This window comes from Physella acuta, unplaced genomic scaffold (assembly GCF_028476545.2).
Source record: "Physella acuta isolate Inbredline_101_S28 unplaced genomic scaffold, ASM2847654v3 ptg000773l, whole genome shotgun sequence".
Lineage (NCBI taxonomy): Eukaryota > Metazoa > Mollusca > Gastropoda > Physidae > Physella > Physella acuta.
The window spans coordinates 25,577-51,948 of NW_026732291.1; the positions used below are offsets into that span (position 1 = coordinate 25,577).

Here is a 26,372-nt window from a genome sequence, read left to right on the forward strand (position 1 = left end):
TCTAGGAGAGACAACTCCAAAATCAAACAACTGCTGCCTTGTAGTTTGTTCTTTGTTGAACAAAGGCTATGGAAGCAAATCCAAAAAGTAAAGCAGGCTGAAATCGGAGTAAATGGCCTCAATGGCGCATAACCAGTCGACACGTATACTTAATTGTGTTGGAGGGAATCCCTTTCAACACTAAAGTTAAGAACGAAGAAAAAGAATAACCTTGGAATATATTGAACACTAAATATTTAGTAGGCTACTACTGAGAACAAAATTAAAAAAAAACAACTATAAACTTAATTAAAGTCTAATGATGGGTTAACAAATGTTAAGTATTGTAGGATAAAACATGATAAACAAAAGTCATAGCTGCTGCGATTATGTGACAATTTAGATTTAGACTTCTATTCTTATTTCGAAGTAAAACACAAGTAATAAAAACAGGTATCATAATATCCAAGCGACTTAACAAATAATTTAGTTATTAGAATTGTATTCTAATTTGAAGTAAAAACAAACACAATAGAAACAGGTATACATAATATAAAAGCGACGTGACTAATAATTTAGTGAGCTTTAATTTCCTCATTTGAAGTAAAATTACAAACATTGTATAAACAGATACGCCTAATATCCAAGTTACTTGACAAATATATTAGTTATTAGAACTGTATTCCTAATTTGAAATTAATAAAACATAATAGAAACAGGTATACATAATATCCAAGTGACTTGACAAATAATTTAAATGTTCTAATTGTATTGCTTAATTTGACATAAAACAATAAATATAAAATTAACAGGTATACATAATATCTAAGTGGCTTGACAAATAAATTAGTTATTAGAACTGTATTCTAATTTGAAATAAATAAAACATAACAGAAACAGGTATACATAATATCTTAGTGACTTGAGAAGTAATTTAGTTATTAAAATTGCATTCCTAATTTGAAGTAAAACAAACATAATAGAAACAGGTATACATAATATCCAAGTGACTTGACAAATTATTTAGTTATTAGAATTGTAATCCTAACTTGAAGTAAAACAATAAACATAATAAAAACAGGTATACATAATATCTAAGTGGCTTGACAAATAAATTAGTTATTAGAATTGTATTCCTAACTTGAAGTAAAACAATAAATATAATAGAAACAGGGATACATAATATCTAAGTGATTTGACAAAAGAATTAGGTATTCTAATTGTATTCCTAATTTGAAGTAAAACAATAAATATAATAGAAACAGGGATACATAATATCAAAGTGATTTGACAAAAGAATTAGGTATTCTAATTGTATTCCTAATTTGAAGTTAAACAAATATAATAGAAACAGGTATACATAATATCCAAGTGACTTGACACATAATTAAATTATTAGAATTGTATTCCTGATTTAAAGTAAAACAGTAAACATAATACAAACAGGTATACATAATATTCAAGCGACTTAAATAATTTAGGTATAAGAATAGTATGGGTTGTGCTTGGTTAGTTGTCAGCTAGCATGTTAGCTTCCCTTGGTTGTCGTTTAGTGGTCTGGGTGCAGTTACAAGTATCACGATTATACGGCTGTCGACTCTTTGGCTGTTGGTTGGGTCCTGGGCTGTTGGCTCCTGGGCTGTCGACTCTTTGGCTGTTGGTTGGCTCCTGGGCTGTTGGTTGGCTCCTGGGCTGTTGGTTGGCTCCTGGGCTGTTGGTTGGCTCCTGGGCTGTTGGTTGGCTCATGGGCTGTTGGTTGGCTCATGGGCTGTTGGTTGGCTCATGGGCTGTGGGTTGGCGCCTGGGCTGTTGGTTGGCTCATGGGCTGTTCGTTGGCTCCTGGGCTGTTCGTTGGCTCCTGGGCTGTTCGTTGGCTCCTGGGCTGTTGGGTCCTGGGCTGTTGGGTCCTGGGCTGTTGGGTCCTGGGCTGTTGGGTCCTGGGCTGTTGGCTCCTGGGCTGTTGGGTCCTGGGCTGTTGGCTCCTGGGCTGTTGGGTCCTGGGCTGTTGGCTCCTGGGCTGTTGGCTCCTGGGCTGTTGGTTGGCTCCTGGGCTGTTGGGTCCTGGGCTGTTGGCTCCTGGGCTGTTGGTTGGCTCCTGGGCTGTTGGCTCCTGGGCTGTTGGCTCCTGGGCTGTTGGTTGGCTCCTGGGCTGTTGGGTCCTGGGCTGTTGGGTCCTGGGCTGTTGGCTCCTGGGCTGTTGGGTCCTGGGCTGTTGGCTCCTGGGCTGTTGGCTCCTGGGCTGTTGGTTGGCTCCTGGGCTGTTGGGTCCTGGGCTGTTGGGTCCTGGGCTGTTGGCTCCTGGGCTGTTGGGTCCTGGGCTGTTGGCTCCTGGGCTGTTGGGTCCTAGGCTGTTGGCTCCTGGGCTGTTGGCTCCTGGGCTGTTGGGTCCTGGGCTTTTGGGTCCTGGGCTGTTGGGTCCTGGGCTGTTGGCTCCTGGGCTGTTGGGTCCTGGGCTGTTGGCTCCTGGGCTGTTGGGTCCTGGGCTGTTGGCTCCTGGGCTGTTGGGTCCTGGGCTGTTGGCTCCTGGGCTGTTGGGTCCTAGGCTGTTGGCTCCTGGGCTGTTGGCTCCTGGGCTGTTGGGTCCTGGGCTGTTGGGTCCTGGGCTGTTGGCTCCTGGGCTGTTGGGTCCTGGGCTGTTGGCTCCTGGGCTGCACGTTCGGTCGTCGGCTCATAGGCTGCTAACTTCGTCCTTCGTTCGTTGTTTATTAACCGGTCAGTGGTGCTAGTAAGGTGCGTTGGTTGTTTTTCGTTCGTTGGTTTGCTTGTTAGTGTTTTAGTTGTCGTTCGTTGGTCAGTTGTAATTCGTTTGTCAGTTGTCGGTTAGTGGCGTTAGTAAGGTTCGTAGATTGGTTTTTGTCAGTTGGTTGGTTTTTGTCGATTGGTTGTTTGTCCATTAGTGGGTTAGTTGTAGTTCGTTGGTCAGTTGTCGGTTAGTGGTGTTAGTAAGGTTCGTTGGTTGGTTCGTTTTTGTCCGTAGGTTGGTTTGTCTATTAGTGGGTTAGTTGTCGTTCGTTGGTCAGTTGTCGTTCGTTGGTCAATTGTCGGTTAGTCATTTTAGTAAGGTTCGTTGGTTGGTTTTTGTCGATTGGTTGTTTGTCTATTAGTGGATTAGTTGTCGTTCGTTGGTCAGTTGTCGGTTAGTGGTTTTAGTAACGTTCGTTGGTTGGTTGGTTTTTGTCAGTAGGTTGGTTTGTCTATTAGTGGATTAGTTGTCGTTCGTTAGTCAGTTCTCGTTCGTTGGTCAGTTGTCGGTTAGTGGTTTTAGTAACGTTCGTTGGTTGGTTGGTTTTAGTTAGTAGGTTGGTTTGTCTATTAGTGGATTAGTTGTCGTTCGTTAGTCAGTTGTCGTTCGTTGGTCAGTTGTCGGTTAGTGGTTTTAGTAACGTTCGTTGGTTGGTTGGTTTTTGTCAGTAGGTTGGTTTGTCTATTAGTGGATTAGTTGTCGTTCGTTAGTCAGTTGTCGTTCGTTGGTCAGTTGTCGGTTAGTGGTTTTAGTAACGTTCGTTGGTTGGTTGGTTTTTGTCAGTAGGTTGGTTTGTCTATTAGTGGATTAGTTGTCGTTCGTTAGTCAGTTGTCGTTCGTTGGTCAGTTGTCGGTTAGTGGTTTTAGTAACGTTCGTTGGTTGGTTGGTTTTTGTCAGTAGGTTGGTTTGTCTATTAGTGGATTAGTTGTCGTTCGTTAGTCAGTTGTCGTTCGTTGGTCAGTTGTCGGTTAGTGGTTTTAGTAACGTTTGTTGGTTGGTTGGTTTTTGTCAGTAGGTTGGTTTGTCTATTAGCGGATTAGTTGTCGTTCGTTAGTCAGTTGTCGTTCGTTGGTCAGTTGTCGGTTAGTGGTTTTAGTAACGTTCGTTGGTTGGTTGGTTTTTGTCAGTAGGTTGGTTTGTCTATTAGTGGATTAGTTGTCGTTCGTTGGTCAGTTGTCGGTTAGTGGTTTTAGTAACGTTCGTTGGTTGGTTGGTTTTTGTTAGTAGGTTGGTTTGTCTATTAGTGGATTAGTTGTCGTTCGTTAGTCAGTTGTCGTTCGTTGGTCAGTTGTCGGTTAGTGGTTTTAGTAACGTTCGTTGGTTGGTTGGTTTTTGTCAGTAGGTTGGTTTGTCTATTAGTGGATTAGTTGTCGTTCGTTAGTCAGTTGTCGTTCGTTGGTCAGTTGTCGGTTAGTGGTTTTAGTAACGTTCGTGGTTTGGTTGGTTTTTGTCAGTAGGTTGGTTTGTCTATTAGTGGATTAGTTGTCGTTCGTTAGTCAGTTGTCGTTCGTTGGTCAGTTGTCGGTTAGTGGTTTTAGTAACGTTCGTTGGTTGGTTGGTTTTTGTCAGTAGGTTGGTTTGTCTATTAGTGGATTAGTTGTCGTTCGTTAGTCAGTTGTCGTTCGTTGGTCAGTTGTCGGTTAGTGGTTTTAGTAACGTTCGTTGGTTGGTTGGTTTTTGTCAGTAGGTTGGTTTGTCTATTAGTGGATTAGTTGTCGTTCGTTAGTCAGTTGTCGTTCGTTGGTCAGTTGTCGGTTAGTGGTTTTAGTAACGTTTGTTGGTTGGTTGGTTTTTGTCAGTAGGTTGGTTTGTCTATTAGCGGATTAGTTGTCGTTCGTTAGTCAGTTGTCGTTCGTTGGTCAGTTGTCGGTTAGTGGTTTTAGTAACGTTCGTTGGTTGGTTGGTTTTTGTCAGTAGGTTGGTTTGTCTATTAGTGGATTAGTTGTCGTTCGTTGGTCAGTTGTCGGTTAGTGGTTTTAGTAACGTTCGTTGGTTGGTTGGTTTTTGTTAGTAGGTTGGTTTGTCTATTAGTGGATTAGTTGTCGTTCGTTAGTCAGTTGTCGTTCGTTGGTCAGTTGTCGGTTAGTGGTTTTAGTAACGTTCGTTGGTTGGTTGGTTTTTGTCAGTAGGTTGGTTTGTCTATTAGTGGATTAGTTGTCGTTCGTTAGTCAGTTGTCGTTCGTTGGTCAGTTGTCGGTTAGTGGTTTTAGTAACGTTTGTTGGTTGGTTGGTTTTTGTCAGTAGGTTGGTTTGTCTATTAGCGGATTAGTTGTTGTTCGTTAGTCAGTTGTTCGTTGGTCAGTTGTCGGTTAGTGGTTTTAGTAACGTTCGTTGGTTGGTTGGTTTTTGTCAGTAGGTTGGTTTGTCTATTAGTGGATTAGTTGTCGTTCGTTAGTCAGTTGTCGTTCGTTGGTCAGTTGTCGGTTAGTGGTTTTAGTAACGTTCGTTGGTTGGTTGGTTTTTGTCAGTAGGTTGGTTTGTCTATTAGTGGATTAGTTGTCGTTCGTTAGTCAGTTGTCGTTCGTTGGTCAGTTGTCGGTTAGTTGTTTTAGTAACGTTCGTTGGTTGGTTGGTTTTTGTCAGTAGGTTGCTTTGTCTATTAGTGGATTAGTTGTCGTTCGTTAGTCAGTTGTCGTTCGTTTGTCAGTTGTCGGTTAGTGGTTTTAGTAACGTTTGTTGGTTGGTTGGTTTTTGTCAGTAGGTTGGTTTGTCTATTAGCGGATTAGTTGTTGTTCGTTAGTCAGTTGTTCGTTGGTCAGTTGTCGGTTAGTGGTTTTAGTAACGTTCGTTGGTTGGTTGGTTTTTGTCAGTAGGTTGGTTTGTCTATTAGTGGATTAGTTGTCGTTCGTTGGTCAGTTGTCGGTTAGTGGTTTTAGTAACGTTCGTTGGTTGGTAGGTTTTTGTCAGTAGGTTGGTTTGTCTATTAGTGGATTAGTTGTCGTTCGTTGGTCAGTTGTCGGTTTGTGGTTTTAGTAACGTTCGTTGGTTGGTTGGTTTTTGTCAGTAGGTTGGTTTGTCTATTAGTGGATTAGTTGTCGTTCGTTAGTCAGTTGTCGTTCGTTGGTCAGTTGTCGGTTAATGGAGTTAGTTACTAATGACATGGTGGCTAGTTGGATTGCTTTTGGTGGCTTGTAGGCTATTTTCGCTATATGTTGCTGATTTTACGGCTGGTGGGCTTACTGTTGATAACGGCTTGTTGGCTTACTGCTGATGGTAGCAAGTTGACTTGCTGTTGATGTTGGGTAGTTGGCTTTATGCTAGTGAGGGCTTGTTGGCTTTCTGTTGGTGACGTGACGGCTAGTTGGCTTGCTGCTTATGTCTTGACGGTTAGTTGGCTTGCTGCTGGTGACTTGATGGCTAGGTGGCTTGCTGCTGATGACGGCTACTTGGCTATCTGCTGCTGACTTGACGGTTTTTTGCCTTGCTGTTTATGACGGCTAGTTGGCTTGCTGTTTATGGCGGCTAGTTGGCTTGCTGTTTATGGCGGCTAGTTGGCTTGCTGCTGGTGACTTGATGGCTAGGTGGCTTGCTGCTGATGACGGCTACTTGGCTATCTGCTGCTGACTTGACGGTTTTTTGCCTTGCTGTTTATGACGGCTAGTTGGCTTGCTGTTTATGGCGGCTAGTTGGCTTGCTGTTTATGGCGGCTAGTTGAATTGCTGTTGGTGACTTGACGGCTAGTTGGCTTGCTGTTTATGACGGCTAGTTGGCTTGCTGTTTATGGCGGCTAGTTGGCTTGCTGTTTATGGCGGCTAGTTGGCTTGCTGCTGGTGACTTGACGGCTAGTTGGCTTGCTGTTTATGACGGCTAGTTGGCTTGCTGTTTATGACGGCTAGTTGGCTTGCTGTTTATGACGGCTAGTTGCCTTGCTGTTTATGAAGGCTAGTTGGCTTGCTGTTTATGAAGGCTAGTTGGCTTGCTGTTTATGACGGCTAGTTGGCTTGCTGTTTATGGCGGCTAGTTGGCTTGCTGTTTATGGCGGCTAGTTGGCTTGCTGTTTATGGCGGCTAGTTGGCTTGCTGTTTATGGCGGCTAGTTGGCTTGCTGCTGACGACTGCTAGTTGGCTTGCTGCTGATGACTTGACGGCTAGTTGGCTTGCTGCTGATGACGGCTAGTTGGCTTGCTGCTAATGACTTGACGGCTAGTTGGCATTCTACTAATAAACAGAAGATTAATTAGCTTAAAACTATTCCTATTGCAACTATTAGACTTGCCCCTGATGACTTGACGGCTAGTTGGCTTGCTGCTGGTGACGGCTAGTTGGCTTGCTGCTGATGACTTGACGGCTAGTTGGCTTGCTGCTGATGACGTGACGGCTAGTTGGCTTGCTGCTGGTGACGGCTAGTTGGCTTGCTGCTGGTGACGGCTAGTTGGCATTCTACTAATAAACAGAAGATTAATTAGCTTAAAACTATTCCTATTACAACTATTAGACTTGCCCCTGATGACTTGACGGCTAGTTGGCTTGCTGCTGGTGACGGCTAGTTGGCTTGCTGCTGATGACTTGACGGCTAGTTGGCTTGCTGCTGATGACGTGACGGCTAGTTGGCTTGCTGCTGGTGACGGCTAGTTGGCTTGCTGCTGGTGACGGCTAGCTGGCTTGCTGCTGGTGACGGCTAGATGGCTTGCTGATGGTGACGGCTAGTTGGCTTGCTGATAATGACGGCTAGTTGGCTTGCTGATAGTGACGGCTAGTTGGCTTGATGCTAGTGGCTTGACGGCTAGTTGGCTTGCTGCTGGTGACTTGACGGCTAGTTGGCTTGCTGCTGGTGACCTGACGGCTAGTTGGCTTGCTGCTGGTGACTTGACGGCTAGTTGGCTTGCTGTTGATGACGGCTAGTTGGCTTGCTGCTGGTGACTTGACGGCTAGTTGGCTTTCTAGTTGTGACTTGACGGCTAATTGGCTTGCTGCTGGTGACTTGACGGCTAGTTGGCTTGCTGGTGGTGACTTGACGGCTAATTGGCTTGCTGCTGGTGACTTGACGGCTAATTGGCTTGCTGCTGGTGACTTGACGGCTAGTTGGCTTTCCACTAATAAACAGAAGATTTATTAGCTTAAAAATATTCCTATTACAACTATTAAACTTGCCCCTGATGACTTGACGGCTAGTTGGCTTGCTGCTGATGACGGCTAGTTGGCTTGCTGCTGATGACTTGACGGCTAGTTGGCTTGCTGCTGATGACGGCTAGTTGGCTTGCTGATGGTGACGGCTAGTTGGCTTGTTGCTGATGACGGCTAGTTGGCTTGCTGCTGATGACTTGACGGCTGGTTGGCTTACTTCTGGTGACTTGACGGCTAGTTGGCTTGCTGCTAATGACTTGACAGCAAGTTGGTTTTCTACTAATAAACAGAAGATTAATTAGCTTAAAACTATTCCTATTACAACTATTAGACTTGCCCCTGATGACTTGACGGCTAGTTGGCGAGCTGCTGATGACGGCTTGTTGGCTTGCTTCTGGTGACTTGACAGCAAGTTGGTTTTCTACTAATAAACAGAAGATTAATTAGCTTAAAACTATTCCTATTACAACTATTAGACTTGCCCCTGATGACTTGACGGCTAGTTGGCTTAATGCTGGTGACGGCTAGTTGGCTTGCAGCTGGTGATGGTTAGTTGGCTTGCTGTTGGTGACGGCTATTTGTCTTAATGCTGGTGACGGCTAGTTGGCTTGCTGCTGGTGATTTGACGGCTAGTTGGCTTGCTGCTGGTGACTTGACAGCTAGTTGGCTTTCTACTAATAAACAGAAGATTAATTAGCTTAAAACTATTCCTATTACAACTATTAAACTTGCCCCTGATGACTTGACAGCTATTTGGCTTGCTGCTGATGACGGCTAGTTGGCTTGTTGCTGATGACGGCTAGTTGGCTTGCTGCTGGTGACGGCTAGTTGGCTTGCTGCTGGTGACGGCTAGTTGGCTTGCTTCTGGTGACTTGACGGCTAGTTGGCTTTCTACTAATAAACAGAAGATTTATTAGCTTAAAAATATTCCTATTACAACTATTAAACTTGCCCCTGATGACTTTATGGCTAGTTGACTTGCTGCTGGTGACTTGACTGCAAGATGGCTTGCTGCTGATGACTGCTAGTTGGCTTGCTGCTGATGATGACTAGTTGGCTTGCTGCTGGTGACTTGACGATTAGTTGGCTTGCTGTTTATGACGGCTAGTTGGCTTGCTGCTGGTGAATTGACGGCTAATTGGCTTGCTGCTGTTGACTTGACGGCTAGTTGGCTTTCTACTAATAAACAGAAGATTTATTAGCTTAAAAATATTCCTATTACAACTATTAAACTTGATCCTGATGACTTGATGGCTAGTTGACTTGCTGCTGGTGACTTGACTGCAAGATGGCTTGCTGCTGATGACTGCTAGTTGGCTTGCTGCTGATGATGACTAGTTGGCTTGCTGCTGGTGACTTGACGGTTAGTTGGCTTGCTGTTTATGACGGCTAGTTGGCTTGCTGCTGGTGACTTGACGGCTAATTGGCTTGCTGCTGGTGACTTGACGGCTAGTTGGCTTGCTGCTGGTGACTTGACGGCTAGTTGGCTTGATGCTAGTGACTTGACAGCTAGTTAGCTTGCTGCTGGTGACTTGACGGCTAGTTAACGTGCAGCTGGTGACAGCTAGTTGGATTGCTGCTGATGACGGCTAGTTGGCTTGCTGCTGATGACGGCTAGTTGGCTTGCTGCTGATGACGGCTAGTTGGCTTGATGCTGGTGACTTGACGGCTAGTTGGCTTTCTACTAATAAACAGAAGATTTATTAGCTTAAAACTATTCCTATTACAACTATTAGACTTGCCCCTGATGACTTGACGGCTAGTTGGCTTAATGCTGGTGACGGCTAGTTGGCTTGCAGCTGGTGATGGTTAGTTGGCTTGCTGTTGGTGACGGCTATTTGTCTTAATGCTGGTGACGGCTAGTTGGCTTGCTGCTGGTGATTTGACGGCTAGTTGGCTTGCTGCTGGTGACTTGACAGCTAGTTGGCTTTCTACTAATAAACAGAAGATTAATTAGCTTTAAACTATTCCTATCACAACTATTAGACTTGCCCCTGATGACTTGACGGCTAGTTGGCTTGCTGATGGTGACGTCTAGTTGGCTTGATGCTGGTGACTTGACGGCTAGTTGTCTTGCTGCTGGTGACGGCTAGTTGGCTTGCTGCTGGTGACGGCTAGTTGGCTTGCTTCTGGTGACTTGACGGCTAGTTGGCTTTCTACTAATAAACAGAAGATTTATTAGCTTAAAAATATTCCTATTACAACTATTAAACTTGCCCCTGATGACTTGACGGCTAGTTGGCTTGCTGATGGTGACGTCTAGTTGGCTTGATGCTGGTGACTTGACGGCTAGTTGTCTTGCTGCTGGTGACGGCTAGTTGGCTTGCTGCTGGTGACGGCTAGTTGGCTTGCTTCTGGTGACTTGACGGCTAGTTGGCTTTCTACTAATAAACAGAAGATTTATTAGCTTAAAAATATTCCTATTACAACTATTAAACTTGCCCCTGATGACTTTATGGCTAGTTGACTTGCTGCTGGTGACTTGACTGCAAGATGGCTTGCTGCTGATGACTGCTAGTTGGCTTGCTGCTGATGATGACTAGTTGGCTTGCTGCTGGTGACTTGACGATTAGTTGGCTTGATGCTAGTGACTTGACAGCTAGTTAGCTTGCTGCTGGTGACTTGACGGCTAGTTAACGTGCAGCTGGTGACAGCTAGTTGGATTGCTGCTGATGACGGCTAGTTGGCTTGCTGCTGATGACGGCTAGTTGGCTTGCTGCTGATGACGGCTAGTTGGCTTGATGCTGGTGACTTGACGGCTAGTTGGCTTTCTACTAATAAACAGAAGATTTATTAGCTTAAAACTATTCCTATTACAACTATTAGACTTGCCCCTGATGACTTGACGGCTAGTTGGCTTAATGCTGGTGACGGCTAGTTGGCTTGCAGCTGGTGATGGTTAGTTGGCTTGCTGTTGGTGACGGCTATTTGTCTTAATGCTGGTGACGGCTAATTGGCTTGCTGCTGGTGATTTGACGGCTAGTTGGCTTGCTGCTGGTGACTTGAGAGCTAGTTGGCTTTCTACTAATAAACAGAAGATTAATTAGCTTAAAACTATTCCTATCACAACTATTAGACTTGCCCCTGATGACTTGACGGCTAGTTGGCTTGCTGATGGTGACGTCTAGTTGGCTTGATGCTGGTGACTTGACGGCTAGTTGTCTTGCTGCTGGTGACGGCTAGTTGGCTTGCTGCTGGTGACGGCTAGTTGGCTTGCTTCTGGTGACTTGACGGCTAGTTGGCTTTCTACTAATAAACAGAAGATTTATTAGCTTAAAAATATTCCTATTACAACTATTAAACTTGCCCCTGATGACTTGACGGCTAGTTGGCTTGCTGATGGTGACGTCTAGTTGGCTTGATGCTGGTGACTTGACGGCTAGTTGTCTTGCTGCTGGTGACGGCTAGTTGGCTTGCTGCTGGTGACGGCTAGTTGGCTTGCTTCTGGTGACTTGACGGCTAGTTGGCTTTCTACTAATAAACAGAAGATTTATTAGCTTAAAAATATTCCTATTACAACTATTAAACTTGCCCCTGATGACTTTATGGCTAGTTGACTTGCTGCTGGTGACTTGACTGCAAGATGGCTTGCTGCTGATGACTGCTAGTTGGCTTGCTGCTGATGATGACTAGTTGGCTTGCTGCTGGTGACTTGACGATTAGTTGGCTTGCTGTTTATGACGGCTAGTTGGCTTGCTGCTGGTGAATTGACGGCTAATTGGCTTGCTGCTGTTGACTTGACGGCTAGTTGGCTTTCTACTAATAAACAGAAGATTTATTAGCTTAAAAATATTCCTATTACAACTATTAAACTTGATCCTGATGACTTGATGGCTAGTTGACTTGCTGCTGGTGACTTGACTGCAAGATGGCTTGCTGCTGATGACTGCTAGTTGGCTTGCTGCTGATGATGACTAGTTGGCTTGCTGCTGGTGACTTGACGGTTAGTTGGCTTGCTGTTTATGACGGCTAGTTGGCTTGCTGCTGGTGACTTGACGGCTAATTGGCTTGCTGCTGGTGACTTGACGGCTAGTTGGCTTGCTGCTGGTGACTTGACGGCTAGTTGGCTTGATGCTAGTGACTTGACAGCTAGTTAGCTTGCTGCTGGTGACTTGACGGCTAGTTAACTTGCAGCTGGTGACAGCTAGTTGGATTGCTGCTGATGACGGCTAGTTGGCTTGCTGCTGATGACGGCTAGTTGGCTTGCTGCTGATGACGGCTAGTTGGCTTGATGCTGGTGACTTGACGGCTAGTTGGCTTGCTGCTGGTGACGGCTAGTTGGCTTGATGCTGGTGACTTGACGGCTAGTTGGCTTGATGCTGGTGACTTGACGGCTAGTTGGCTTGATGCTGGTGACTTGACGGCTAGTTGGCTTGCTGCTGGTGACGGCTAGTTGGCTTGCTGCTGATGACGGCTAGTTGGCTTGCTGCTGATGACGGCTAGTTGGCTTGCTGCTGATGACTTGACGGCTAGTTGGCTTGCTTCTGGTGACTTGACGGCTAGTTGGCGTGCTGCTGATGACGGCTTGTTGGCTTGCTGCTAATGACTTGACAGCAAGTTGGCTTTCTACTAATAAACAGAAGATTAATTAGCTTAAAACTATTCCTATTACAACTATTAGACTTGCCCCTGATGGATTGCTGCTGGTGACTTGACGGCTAGTTGGCTTGCTGTTGGTGACTTGACGGCTAGTTGGCTTGCTGTTGGTGACTTGACGGCTAGTTGGCTTGCTGCTGATGACATGACGGATAGTTGATTTGCTGCTGGTGACTTGACGGCTAGTTGGCTTGCTGCTGATGACGGCTAGTTGGCTTGTTGCTGATGACGGCTAGTTGGCTTGCTGCTAATGACTTGACAGCAAGTTGGTTTTCTACTAATAAACAGAGGATTAATTAGCTTAAAACTCTTGCTATTACAACTACTAGACTTGCCCCTGATTGACGGTTAGTTGGCTTGCTGCTGGTGACATGACAGCTAGTTGGCTTGCTGTTGACGGCTAGTTGGCTTGCTGCTAGTGACTTGGCTAGTTGGCTTGCTACTAGTGACTTGGCTAGTTGGCTTGCTACTAGTGACTTGGCTAGTTGGCTTGCTGTTGGTGACATGATAGCGAGTTGGCTTGATGTTGACGGCTAGTTGGCTTGCTTCTATTGACTTGACGGCTACTTGGCTTTCTACTAATAAACAGAAGATTAATTAGCTTAAAATTATTCATATCACTACTATTAGACTTGCCCCTGATGACTTGACGGCTAGTTGGCTTGCTGTTCATGACGGCTAGTTGGCTTGCTGCTAGTGACGTGACGGCTAGTTGGCTTGCTCCTAGTGACTTGACGGCTAGTTGGCTTGCTGCTGGTGAATTGACGGCTAGTTGGTTTGCTATTTGTGACTCGACGTTAGTTGGCTTGCTTTTTGTGACTTGAGATTAGTTGGCTTGCTTTTTATGACTTGACGTTAGTTGACTTGCTATTGATGACTTGACGTTAGTTAGCTTGCTATATATGACTTGACGTTTGTTGGCTTGTTATTTGTGACTTGATTTTAGTTGGCTTGCAATTTAGGACTTGACGTTGGTTGGCTTGCTATTTATGACTTGACAATAGTTGGCTTGCTACTTATGACTTGACGTTAGTTGGCTTGCTATTTATGATTTGACGTTAGTTGACTTGCTATTTATGGCTTGACGTTAGTTGGCTTGCTTTTTATGACTTGACGTTAGTTGACTTGCTTTTTATGACTTGACGTTAGTTGACTTGCTATTTATGACTTGACGTTAGTTGGCTTGCTATTGGTGACTTGACGTTAGTTGGCTTGCTATTGATGACTTGACGTTAGTTGGCTTGCTTTTTATGACTTGACGTTAGTTGACTTGTTATTTGTGACTTGTTAGTTGGCTTGCTATTGATGACTTGACGTTAGTTGGCTTGCTATTGATGACTTGACGTTAGTTGTCTTGATATTTATGACTTGACGTTAGTTGGCTTGCTATTGATGACTTGACGTTAGTTGGCTTGCTTTTAATGACTTGACGTTAGTTCACTTGCTATTTGTGACTTGTCGTTAGTTGGCTTACTATTGATGACTTGACGTTAGTTGGCTTGTTATTTATGACTTGACGTTAGTTGACTTGATATTTATGACTTGACGTTAGTTGGCTTGCTATTTATGACTTGACGTTAGTTGACTTGCTATTAATGACTTGTTAGTTGGCTTGCTATTGATGACTTGACGTTAGTTGGCTTGCTATTGATGACTTGACGTTAGTTGTCTTGATATTTATGACTTGAGGTTTGTTGGCTTGCTATTTATGACTTGACGTTAGTTGACTTGCTTTTTATGACTTGACGTTAGTTGGCTTGCTATAGATGACGTGACGTTAGTTGGCTTGTTATTTGTGACTTGACTTTAGTTGGCTTGCTATTTATGACTTGACGTTAGTTGGCTTGCTATTTATGACTTGACGTTAGTTGGCTTGCTATTTATGACTTGACGTTAGTTGGCTTGCTATTTATGACTTGACGTCAGTTGGCTGCTTTTTATGACTTGACGTTAGTTGGCTGCTATTCATGACTTGACGTTAGTTGGCTTGCTACTTATGACTTGACGTTAGTTGGCTTGCTATTTATGACTTGACGTTAATTGGCTTGCTATTTATGACTTGACGTTAGTTGGCTTGCTTTTTATGATTTCGCGTTAGTTGGCTTGCTATTTACGACTTGACGTTAGTTGGCTTGATATTTGCGACATGACTTTAGTTTGCTTGCTATTTGTGACATGACTTTAGTTTGCTTGCTATTTGTGACTTGAGATTAGTTGGCTTGCTTTTTATAACTTGACGTTAGTTGACTTGCTATTTATGACTTGACGTTAGTTTGCTTGCTATTAATGACTTGTCGATAGTTGGCTTGCTATTGATGACTTGACGTTAGTTGGCTTGCTATTTATTACTTGACGTTAGTTGTCTTGATATTTATGATTTGACGTTAGTTGGCTTGCTATTGATGACGTTAGTTGGCTTTCTTTTTATGACTTGACGTTAGTTGACTTGCTATTTATGACTTGTCGTTAGTTGGCTTGCTATTTATGATTTGACGTTAGTTGTCTTGATATTTATTACTTGACGTTAGTTGGCTTGCTATTTATGACTTGACGTTAGTTGACTTGCTTTTTATGACTTGACGTTAGTTGACTTGCTATTTATGACTTGACGTTAGTTGACTTGCTATTTATGACTTGACGTTAGTTGGCTTGCTATTGATGACTTGACGTTAGTTGGCTTGCTATTGATGACTTGACGTTAGTTGACTTGCTATTTGTGACTTGTCGTTAGTTGGCTTGCTATTGATGACTTGACGTTAGTTGGCTTGATATTTATGATTTGACGTTAGTTGTCTTGATATTTATGACTTGACGTTAGTTGGTTTGCTATTTATGACTTGACGTTAGTTGACTTGCTTTTTATGACTTGACGTTAGTTGGCTTGCTATATTTGACTTGACGTTAGTTGGCTACTATTTATGACTTGACGTTAGTTGACTTGCTTTTTATGACTTGACGTTAGTTGGCTTGCTATATTTGACTTGACGTTAGTTGGCTACTATTTATGACTTGACGTTAGTTGTCTACTATTTATGACTTGACGTTAGTTGGCTTGCTACTTATGACTTGACGTTAGTTGGCTTGCTACTTATGACTTGACGTTAGTTGGCTTGCTATTTATGACTTGACGTTAGTTGGCTTGCTATTTATGATTTGGCGTTAGTTGGCTTGCTATTTATGTCTTGACGTTAGTTGACTTGCTATTTATGACTTGTTAGTTGGCTTGCTATTGATTACTTGACGTTAGTTGGCTTGCTATTGATGACTTGACGTTAGTTGTCTTGATATTTATGACTTGACGTTAGTTGGCTTGCTATTAATGACTTGACGTTAGTTGGCTTGCTTTTTATGACTTGACGTTAGTTGACTTGCTATTTGTGACTTGTCGTTAGTTGGCTTACTATTGATGACTTGACGTTAGTTGGCTTGTTATTTATGACTTGACGTTAGTTGACTTGATATTTATGACTTGACGTTAGTTGGCTTGCTATTTATGACTTGACGTTAGTTTACTTGCTATTTATGACTTGTTAGTTGGCTTGCTATTGATGACTTGTTAGTTGGCTTGCTATTGATGACTTGACGTTAGTTGTCTTGATATTTATGACTTGACGTTAGTTGACTTGCTTTTTATGACTTGACGTTAGTTGGCTTGCTATAGATGACGTGACGTTAGTTGGCTTGTTATTTGTGACTTGACTTTAGTTGGCTTGCTATTTATGACTTGACGTTAGTTGGCTTGCTATTTATGACTTGACGTTAGTTGGCTTGCTATTTATGACTTGACGTTAACTGGCTTGCTATTTATGACTTGACGTTAGTTGGCTTGCTATTTATGATTTGGCGTTAGTTGGCTTGCTATTTACGACTTGACGTTAGTTGGCTTGATATTTGCGACAAGACTTTAGTTTGCTTGCTATTTGTGACATGACTTTAGTTTGCTTGCTATTTGTGACTTGAGATTAGTTGGCTTGCTTTTTATGACTTGACGTTAGTTGACTTGCTATTTATGATTTAACGTTAGTTGGCTTGCTATTGATGACGTTAGTTGGCTTTCTTTTTATGACTTGACGTTAGTTGGCTTGTTATTTGTGACTTGACTTTAGTTGGCTTGCTATTTATGACTTGACGTTAGTTGGCTTGCTATTTAAGACTTGTAGTTAGTTGGCTTGCTTTTTATGACTTGACGTTAGTTGACTTGCTAATTATGACTAGTCGTTAGTTGGCTTGCTATTGATGACTTGACGTTAGTTGGCTTGCTATTTATGATTTGACGTTAGTTGTCTTGATATTTATGACTTGACGTTAGTTGGTTTGCTATTTATGACTTGACGTTAGTTGACTTGCTTTTTATGACTTGACGTTAGTTGGCTTGCTATATTTGACTTGACGTTAGTTGGCTACTATTTATGACTTGACGTTAGTTGGCTACTATTTATGACTTGACGTTAGTTGGCTACTATTTATGACTTGACGTTAGTTGGCTTGCTACTTATGACTTGACGTTAGTTGGCTTGCTTTTTATGATTTGGCGTTAGTTGGCTTGCTATTTATGACTTGACGTTAGTTGACTTGCTATTTATGACTTGTTAGTTGGCTTGCTATTGATGACTTGACGTTAGTTGGCTTGCTATTGTTGACTTGACGTTAGTTGTCATGATATTTATGACTTGACGTTAGTTGGCTTGCTATTGATGACTTGACGTTAGTTGGCTTGCTTTTTATGACTTGACGTTAGTTGACTTGCTTTTTATGACTTGACGTTAGTTGGCTTGCTATTTATGACTTGTTAGTTGGCTTGCTATTGATGACTTGACGTTAGTTGGCTTGCTATTTATGACTTGACGTTAGTTGTCTTGATATTTATGACTTTACGTTTGTTGGCTTGCTATTTATGACTTGACGTTAGTTGGCTTGCTATTTATGATTTGGCGTTAGTTGGCTTGCTATTTACGACTTGACGTTAGTTGGCTTGATATTTGCGACAAGACTTTAGTTTGCTTGCTATTTGTGACATGACTTTAGTTTGCTTGCTATTTGTGACTTGAGATTAGTTGGCTTGCTTTTTATGACTTGACGTTAGTTGACTTGCTATTTATGATTTAACGTTAGTTGGCTTGCTATTGATGACGTTAGTTGGCTTTCTTTTTATGACTTGACGTTAGTTGGCTTGTTATTTGTGACTTGACTTTAGTTGGCTTGCTATTTATGACTTGACGTTAGTTGGCTTGCTATTTAAGACTTGTAGTTAGTTGGCTTGCTTTTTATGACTTGACGTTAGTTGACTTGCTAATTATGACTAGTCGTTAGTTGGCTTGCTATTGATGACTTGACGTTAGTTGGCTTGCTATTTATGATTTGACGTTAGTTGTCTTGATATTTATGACTTGACGTTAGTTGGTTTGCTATTTATGACTTGACGTTAGTTGACTTGCTTTGTATGACTTGACGTTAGTTGGCTTGCTATATTTGACTTGACGTTAGTTGGCTACTATTTATGACTTGACGTTAGTTGGCTACTATTTATGACTTGACGTTAGTTGGCTACTATTTATGACTTGACGTTAGTTGGCTTGCTACTTATGACTTGACGTTAGTTGGCTTGCTATTTATGATTTGGCGTTAGTTGGCTTGCTATTTATGACTTGACGTTAGTTGACTTGCTATTTATGACTTGTTAGTTGGCTTGCTATTGATGACTTGACGTTAGTTGGCTTGCTATTGTTGACTTGACGTTAGTTGTCATGATATTTATGACTTGACGTTAGTTGGCTTGCTATTGATGACTTGACGTTAGTTGGCTTGCTTTTTATGACTTGACGTTAGTTGACTTGCTTTTTATGACTTGACGTTAGTTGGCTTGCTATTTATGACTTGTTAGTTGGCTTGCTATTGATGACTTGACGTTAGTTGGCTTGCTATTTATGACTTGACGTTAGTTGTCTTGATATTTATGACTTTACGTTTGTTGGCTTGCTATTTATGACTTGACGTTAGTTGACTTGCTTTTTATGACTTGACGTTAGTTGGCTTGCTATTGATGACTTGATGTTAGTTGGCTTGCTTTTTATGACTTAACGTTAGTTGACTTGCTATTTGTGACTTGTCGTTAGTTGGCTTGCTATTTATGACTTGACGTTAGTTGGATTACTATTTATGACTTGAAGTTAGTTGACTTGATATTTATGACTTGACGTTAGTTGGCTTGCTATTTATGACTTGACGTTAGTTGACTGGTGATTTGTGACTTGAAGTTAGTTGGCTTGCTATTGATGACTTGATGTTAGTTGGCTTGCTATTGATGAATTGACGTGAGTTGGCTTGCTATATATGACTTGACGTCAGTTGGCTTGCTATTTATGACTTGACGTTAGTTGGCTTGCTATTTATGACTTGACGTTAGTTGGCTTGCTATTTATGACTTGACGGTATTTGGGTTGCTATTTATAACTTGACGTTAGTTGACTTGCTATTTATGACTTGGTGTTAGTTGGCTTGCTATTTATGACGTGACGTTAGTTGGCTTGCTATAGATGACGTGACGTTAGTTGGCTTGTTATTTGTGACTTGACTTTAGTTGGCTTGCTATTTATGACTTGACGTTAGTTGGCTTGCTATTTATGACTTGACGTTAGTTGGCTTGCTATTTATGACTTGACGTTAGTTGGCTTGCTATTTATGACTTGACGTCAGTTGGCTGCTATTTATGACTTGACTTTAGTTGGCTTGCTACTTATGACTTGACGTTAGTTGGCTTGCTATTTATGACTTGACGTTAATTGGCTTGCTATTTATAACTTGACGTTAGTTGGCTTGCTATTTATGTTTTGGCGTTAGTTGGCTTGCTATTTACGACTTGACGTTAGTTGGCTTGATATTTGCGACATGACTTTAGTTTGCTTGCTATTTGTGACATGACATTAGTTTGCTTGCTATTTGTGACTTGAGATTAGTTGGCTTGCTTTTTATGACTTGACGTTAGTTGACTTGCTATTTATGACTTGACGTTAGTTGGCTTGCTATTGATGACGTTAGTTGGCTTTCTTTTTATGACTTGACGTTAGTTGACTTGCTATTTATGACTTGTCGTTAGTTGGCTTGCTATTGATGACTTGACGTTAGTTGGCTTTTTATTTATGATTTGACGTTAGTTGTCTTGATATTTATGACTTGACGTTAGTTGACTTGCTTTTTATGACTTGACGTTAGTTGACTTGCTATTTATGACTTGACGTTAGTTGGTTTACTATTGATGACTTGACGTTAGTTGGCTTGCTATTGATGACTTGACGTTAGTTGGCTTGTTATTTATGACTTGTCGTTAGTTGGCTTGCTATTGATGACTTGTCGTTAGTTGGCTTGCTATTGATGACTTGACGTTAGTTGGCTTGTTATTTATGACTTGACGTTAGTTGACTTGATATTTATGACTTGACGTTAGTTGGCTTGCTATTTATGACTTGACGTTAGTTGACATGTGATTTATGACTTGAAGTTAGTTGGCTTGCTATTTATGACTTGACAATAGTGATCTTGATATTTATGAATTGACGTTAGTTGACTTGCTATTTATGACTTGACGTTAGTTGGCTTGGTATTGATGACTTGACGTTAGTTGGCTTGCTTTTTATGACTTGACGTTAGTTGACTTGCTATTTGTGACTTGTCGTTAGTTGGCTTGCTATTGATGACTTGACGTTAGTTGGCTTGTTATTTATGACTTGACGTTAGTTGACTTGATATTTATGACTTGACGTTAGTTGGCTTGCTATTTATGCCTTGACGTTAGTTGACTTGATATTTATGACTTGACGTTAGTTGGCTTGCTATTTATGACTTGACGTTAGTTGACATGTGATTTTTGACTTGAAGTTGGCTTGCTATTTATGACTTGACGTTAGTTGGCTTGCTATTTATGACTTGACGTTAGTTGTCTTGCTATTTATGACTTGACGTTTGTTGGCTTGCTATTTATGACTTGACGGTATTTGGGTTGCTGTTAATGACTTGACGTTAGTTGGCTTGATATTTTTGACATGACGTTAGTTTGCTTACTATTTATGATTTGACGTTAGTTGGCTTGCTATTTATGATTGGACGTTAGATGGCTTGCTATTTAATGACTTGACGTTAGTTGACTTGCTATTTATGAATTGGTGTTAGATGGCTTGCTATTTATGACTTGACGTTAGTTGGCTTGCTATAGATGACGTGACGTTAATTGGCTTGCTATAGATGACTTGACGTTAGTTGGCTTGTTATTTGTGACTTGAATTTAGTTGACTTGCTATTTATGACTTGACGTTAGTTGGCTTGCTGGTTATGACTTGACGTTAATTGGCTTGCTATTTATGACTTGACGTTAGTTGGCTTGCTATTTATGATTTGACGTTAGTTGGCTTGTTATTTATGACTTGACGTTAGTTGACTTGATATTTATGACTTGACGTTAGTTGGCTTGCTATTTATGCCTTGACGTTAGTTGACTTGATATTTATGACTTGACGTTAGTTGGCTTGCTATTTATGACTTGACGTTAGTTGACATGTGATTTTTGTCTTGAAATTGGCTTGCTATTTATGACTTGACAATAGTGATCTTGATATTTATGAATTGACGTTAGTTGGCTTGCTATTTATGACTTGACGTTAGTTGGCTTGCTATTTATGACTTGACGTTAGTTGACTTGCTATTTATGACTTGACGTTTGTTGGCTTGCTATTTATGACTTGACGGTATTTGGGTTGCTGTTAATGACTTGACGTTAGTTGGCTTGATATTTTTGACATGACGTTAGTTTGCTTACTATTTATGATTTGACGTTAGTTGGCTTGCTATTTATGATTGGACGTTAGATGGCTTGCTATTTAATGACTTGACGTTAGTTGACTTGCTATTTATGACTTGGTGTTAGATGGCTTGCTATTTATGACTTGACGTTAATTGGCTTGCTATTTATGACTTGACGTTAGTTGACATGTGATTTTTGTCTTGAAATTGGCTTGCTATTTATGACTTGACAATAGTGATCTTGATATTTATGAATTGACGTTAGTTGGCTTGCTATTTATGACTTGACGTTAGTTGGCTTGCTATTTATGACTTGACGTTAGTTTTCTTGCTATTTATGACTTGACGTTTGTTGGCTTGCTATTTATGACTTGACGGTATTTGGGTTGCTGTTAATGACTTGACGTTAGTTGGCTTGATATTTAAGACTTGTAGTTAGTTGGCTTGCTTTTTATGACTTGACGTTAGTTGACTTGCTAATTATAACTAGTCGTTAGTTGGCTTGCTATTGATGACTTGACGTTAGTTGGCTTGCTATTTATGATTTGACGTTAGTTGTCTTGATATTTATGACTTGACGTTAGTTGGCTTGCTGGTTATGACTTGACGTTAATTGGCTTGCTATTTATGACTTGACGTTAGTTGGCTTGCTATTTATGATTTGGGCGTTAGTTGGCTTGCTATTTATGACTTGACGTTAGTTGGCTTGATATTTGTGACATGACATTAGTTTGCTTGCTATTTGTGACATAACTTTAGTTTGCTTGCTATTTGTGACTTGAGACTAGTTGGCTTGCTTTTTATGACTTGACGTTAGTTAGCTTGCTATTGATGACTTGACGTTAGTTGACTTGATATTTATGACTTGACGTTAGTTGGCTTGCTATTGATAACTTGATGTTAGTTGGCTTGCTATTTATGACTTGACGTTAGTTGACTTGCTATTTATGACTTGTTAGTTGGCTTGCTATTGATGGCTCTACGTTAGAGGGCTTGCTATTTATGACTTGACAATAGTGGGCTTGCTATTTATTACTTGACGTTAGTTGGCTTGCTTTTTATGACTTGACGTTAGTTGGCTTACTATTTATGACTTGATGTTAGTTGGCTTGCTATTTATGACTTGATGTTAGTTGGCTTGCTATTTATGACTCGACTTAAGTTGGCTTGCTATTTGTGACTTGACATAAGTTGGCTCGCTATTTGTGATTTGACTTAAGGTGGCTTGCTATTTGTTAATTGACGTTAGTTGACTTACTATTTATAACTTGACGTTAGTTGACTTGCTTTTTATGACTTGACGTTAGTTGACTTGCTATTGATGACTTGACGTTAGTTGGCTTGCTATTGATGACTTGACGTTAGTTGGCTTGCTATTGATAACTTGATGTTAGTTGGCTTGCTATTTATGACTTGACGTTAGTTGACTTGCTATTTATGACTTGTCGTTAGTTAGCTTGCTATTGATGACTTGACGTTAGTTGACTTGATATTTATGACTTGACGTTAGTTGGCTTGCTATTGATAACTTGATGTTAGTTGGCTTGCTATTTATGACTTGTTAGTTGGCTTGCTATTGATGACTTGACGTTAGTTGGCTTGCTATTGATGACTTGACGTTAGTTGGCTTGCTATTTATAACTTGACGTTAGTTGGCTTGCTATTTATAACTTGACGTTAGTTGGCTTGCTTTTTATAACTTGACGTTAGTTGGCTTGCTTTTTATGACTTGACGTTAGTTGGCTTGCTATTGATGACTTGACTTAAGTTTGCTTGCTATTTGTGACTTGACTTAAGTTTGCTTGCAATTTGTGACTGGAATTAAGTTGGCTTGCTATTTCTGACTGGACTTAAGTTGGCTTGCTATTTGTGACTTGACGTTAGTTGACTTGCTATTTATGACTCTACGTTAGAGGGCTTGCTATTTATGACTTGACAATAGTGGGCTTGCTATTTATTACTTGACGTTAGTTGGCTTGCTTTTTATGACTTGACGTTAGTTGGCTTACTATTTATGACTTGATGTTAGTTGGCTTGCTATTTATGACTTGATGTTAGTTGGCTTGCTATTTATGACTCGACTTAAGTTGGCTTGCTATTTGAGACTTGACATAAGTTGGCTTGCTATTTGTGATTTGACTTAAGGTGGCTTGCTATTTGTGAATTGACGTTAGTTGACTTACTATTTATAACTTGACGTTAGTTGGCTTGCTATTTATGACTTGACGTTAGTTGGCTCAATGCTGGTTAAATTACCTGTTATTTATGTTCTTTTTTATGACCTTTAGGCATTACATTTCTTTTGATGACTTTATGGCTGGTTGGATTGCTTGACAGCTTTTTAATTTTCTTTTCATGACTTAACGTCTGTTTGGTTTGCTGTTGGTTTTAGTTCTTTGAATTACTTGACTGCTGTTTGGCTTGGTTTTTATGTTTTGACTGCAACATTCCTAGTTGTTTACTTGACTGGTAGTCAGTATTTTCTTGGTTCGTTGATAACTTCGATGCTAGTTACATCGCTGCTAGGAATTTGACGGCTACTTGTTATGACTTGAAGGCTAGTGGGCTTCCATTCGTTGGTCAGTGGTCGTGTAGTGATTAAGTTAGGTTCGTTGGTTTGTTATGGTGCGTTGGTTGGTTTGTCTATTAGTGGGTTAGTTGTCGTTCGTTGGTCAGTTGTCGTTCGTTGGTCAGTTGTCGATTAGTGGTTTTAGTAAGGTTCGTTGGTTGGTTTGTGTCCTTTAGTTGGTTGTCTATTAGTGGGTTAGTTGTCGTTCGTTGGTCAGTTGTCGTTCGTTGGTCAGTTGTCGATTAGTGGTTTTAGTAAGGTTCGTTGGTTGGTTTGTGTCCTTTAGTTGGTTGTCTATTAGTGGGTTAGTTGTCGTTCGTTGGTCAATTGTCGTTCGTTGGTCAGTTGTCGATTAGTGGTTTTAGTAAGGTTCGTTGGTTGGTTTGTGTCCTTTAGTTGGTTGTCTATTAGTGGGTTAGTTGTCGTTCGTTGGTCAATTGTCGTTCGTTGGTCAGTTGTCGATTAGTGGTTTTAGTAAGGTTCGCTGGTTGGTTTGTGTCCTTTAGTTGGTTGTCTATTAGTGGGTTAGTTGTCGTTCGTTGGTCAGTTGTCGTTCGTTGGTCAGTTGTCGTTCGTTGGTAAGTTGACGATTAGTGGTTTTAGTAAGGTTCGTTGGTTGGTTTTGTCAGTTCTTTTGTTTGTCTATTAGTGGGTTAGTTGTCGTTCGTTGGTCAATTGTCGTTCGTTGGTCAGTTGTCGATTAGTGGTTTTAGTAAGGTTCGTTGGTTGGTTTGTGTCCTTTAGTTGGTTGTCTATTAGTGGGTTAGTTGTCGTTCGTTGGTCAATTGTCGTTCGTTGGTCAGTTGTCGATTAGTGGTTTTAGTAAGGTTCGTTGGTTGGTTTGTGTCCTTTAGTTGGTTGTCTATTAGTGGGTTAGTTGTCGTTCGTTGGTCAGTTGTCGTTCGTTGGTCAGTTGTCGATTAGTGGTTTTAGTAAGGTTCGTTGGTTGGTTTGTGTCCTTTAGTTGGTTGTCTATTAGTGGGTTAGTTGTCGTTCGTTGGTCAATTGTCGTTCGTTGGTCAGTTGACGATTAGTGGTTTTAGTAAGGTTCGTTGGTTGGTTTTGTCAGTTCTTTTGTTTGTCTATTAGTGGGTTAGTTGTCGTTCGTTGGTCAGTTGTCGTTCGTTGGTCAGTTGTCGATTAGTGGTTTTAGTAAGGTTCGTTGGTTGGTTTTGTCAGTTGGTTGGTTGTTTATTAGTGGGTAAGTTGTCATTCGTTCGTCAATTGTCGTTCGTTAGTCATTTGTTAGTTTGTGGTGTCAGGTTCGTTGGTTGTTTTGTCTCAGATTGTCGGTTGTGAGTGAGGTTGTATGTGTTGGTTTTTTGTTTATTGTGTACACAAACGCGCTTTAAGCACTTTTGATACTTATCGTGACTGATCATCGATTCGGTGTCCTCTCGATGACGGGTCCTCTCGTTGACGGGTCCTCTCGTTGACGGGTCCTCTCGTTGACGGGTCCTCTCGTTGACGGGTCCTCTCGTTGACGGGTCCTCTCGTTGACGGGTCCTCTCGTTGACGGGTCCTCTCGTTGACGGGTCCTCTCGGTGACGGGTCCTCTCGTTGACGGGTCCTCTCGGTGACGGGTCCTCTCGTTGACGGGTCCTCTCGTTGACGGGTCCTCTCGTTGACGGGTCCTCTCGTTGACGGGTCCTCTCGTTGACGGGTCCTCTCGGTGACGGGTCCTCTCGGTGACGGGTCCTCTCGGTGACGGGTCCTCTCGGTGACGGGTCCTCTCGGTGACGGGTCCTCTCGGTGACGGGTCCTCTCGGTGACGGGTCCTCTCGGTGACGGGTCCTCTCGGTGACGGGTCCTCTCGGTGACGGGTCCTCTCGGTGACGGGTCCTCTCGGTGACGGGTCCTCTCGGTGACGGGTCCTCTCGGTGACGGGTCCTCTCGGTGACGGGTCCTCTCGGTGACGGGTCTTCTCGTTGAGGTATCTTCTTTTTAAAGTATTTCTCGTTGGTGGGTTCTCTTGTTAATGAGCTTTTAACTGAAGGGTCATCTTGTTAATGGGTCCTCATATTGAAGGGTCCTCTTATTGAAGGGTCATCGTATTGAAGGGTCATCGTATTGAAGGGTCATCTTATTGAAGGGTCATCTTATTGAAGGACCATCTTGTTACTGGGTCCTGTCGTTTTTGAGTTTTCATGTTCTTGACTTGCCGTCTTGGCGACGGGTTATATGATGGCGAAGCAACCAGACAGTTACGAAGTATAGAATTTTTTTAAAAAGCGTCCTCAATTAGCCCAAAAACTAATCCTAATCCACGACAGAATGCACACCTTCATAAAACGTAACATCTCAGAACAAAATCAAACACAGTATAACTACTTCATCTTGCAGTATCCCTATATGAATCAATAGACATGAGCTTTCCTCTTTCACTAAAACAACCAGTCTGTTTTTTTAATAGGCCTACTTTAAATCGCTCATGAACACACCGTGTCACAGTTTATGACACGTGTGCTAAGTTCCATTACCACCCATTACCACCTCTCCCCCCCCCCCCCCCATATTAAAAAAAAACAATAACATCCACCCGATGAACACTACTCGGCCACGCACCTGTCAAAACACACTCCCGCTTGTTTACCTAGTACTAGCTACTGTCCTACGCGAGTTCACACTACA

General features: G+C 41.8%; 1 protein-coding gene across 1 annotated transcript; it reads right to left on the reverse strand.

Moving 5' to 3' along the window:
- Nucleotides 1-1,287: 1,287 nt before the first annotated feature.
- Nucleotides 1,288-26,228, reverse strand: LOC131950569 (basic proline-rich protein-like). The gene is made up of 4 exons (XM_059312788.1): nucleotides 26,222-26,228; nucleotides 25,107-25,731; nucleotides 2,231-2,627; nucleotides 1,288-1,299 (listed from the first exon to the last, which is right to left on the reverse strand). Exons 1-4 carry the CDS (start codon nucleotides 26,226-26,228, stop codon nucleotides 1,288-1,290), a joined length of 1,041 nt encoding a protein of 346 aa, XP_059168771.1.
- Between the last annotated feature and the right edge of the window lie 144 nt (nucleotides 26,229-26,372).

Excerpts from the sequence above, each read along its gene's own strand:
- LOC131950569 (XM_059312788.1), bottom strand. Across the intron at positions 2,628-25,106 it reads TCGATGATCAGTCACGATAA|CCCAGGAGCCAACAGCCCAG; the intron begins GTATCAAAAGTG and ends CCGAACGTGCAG.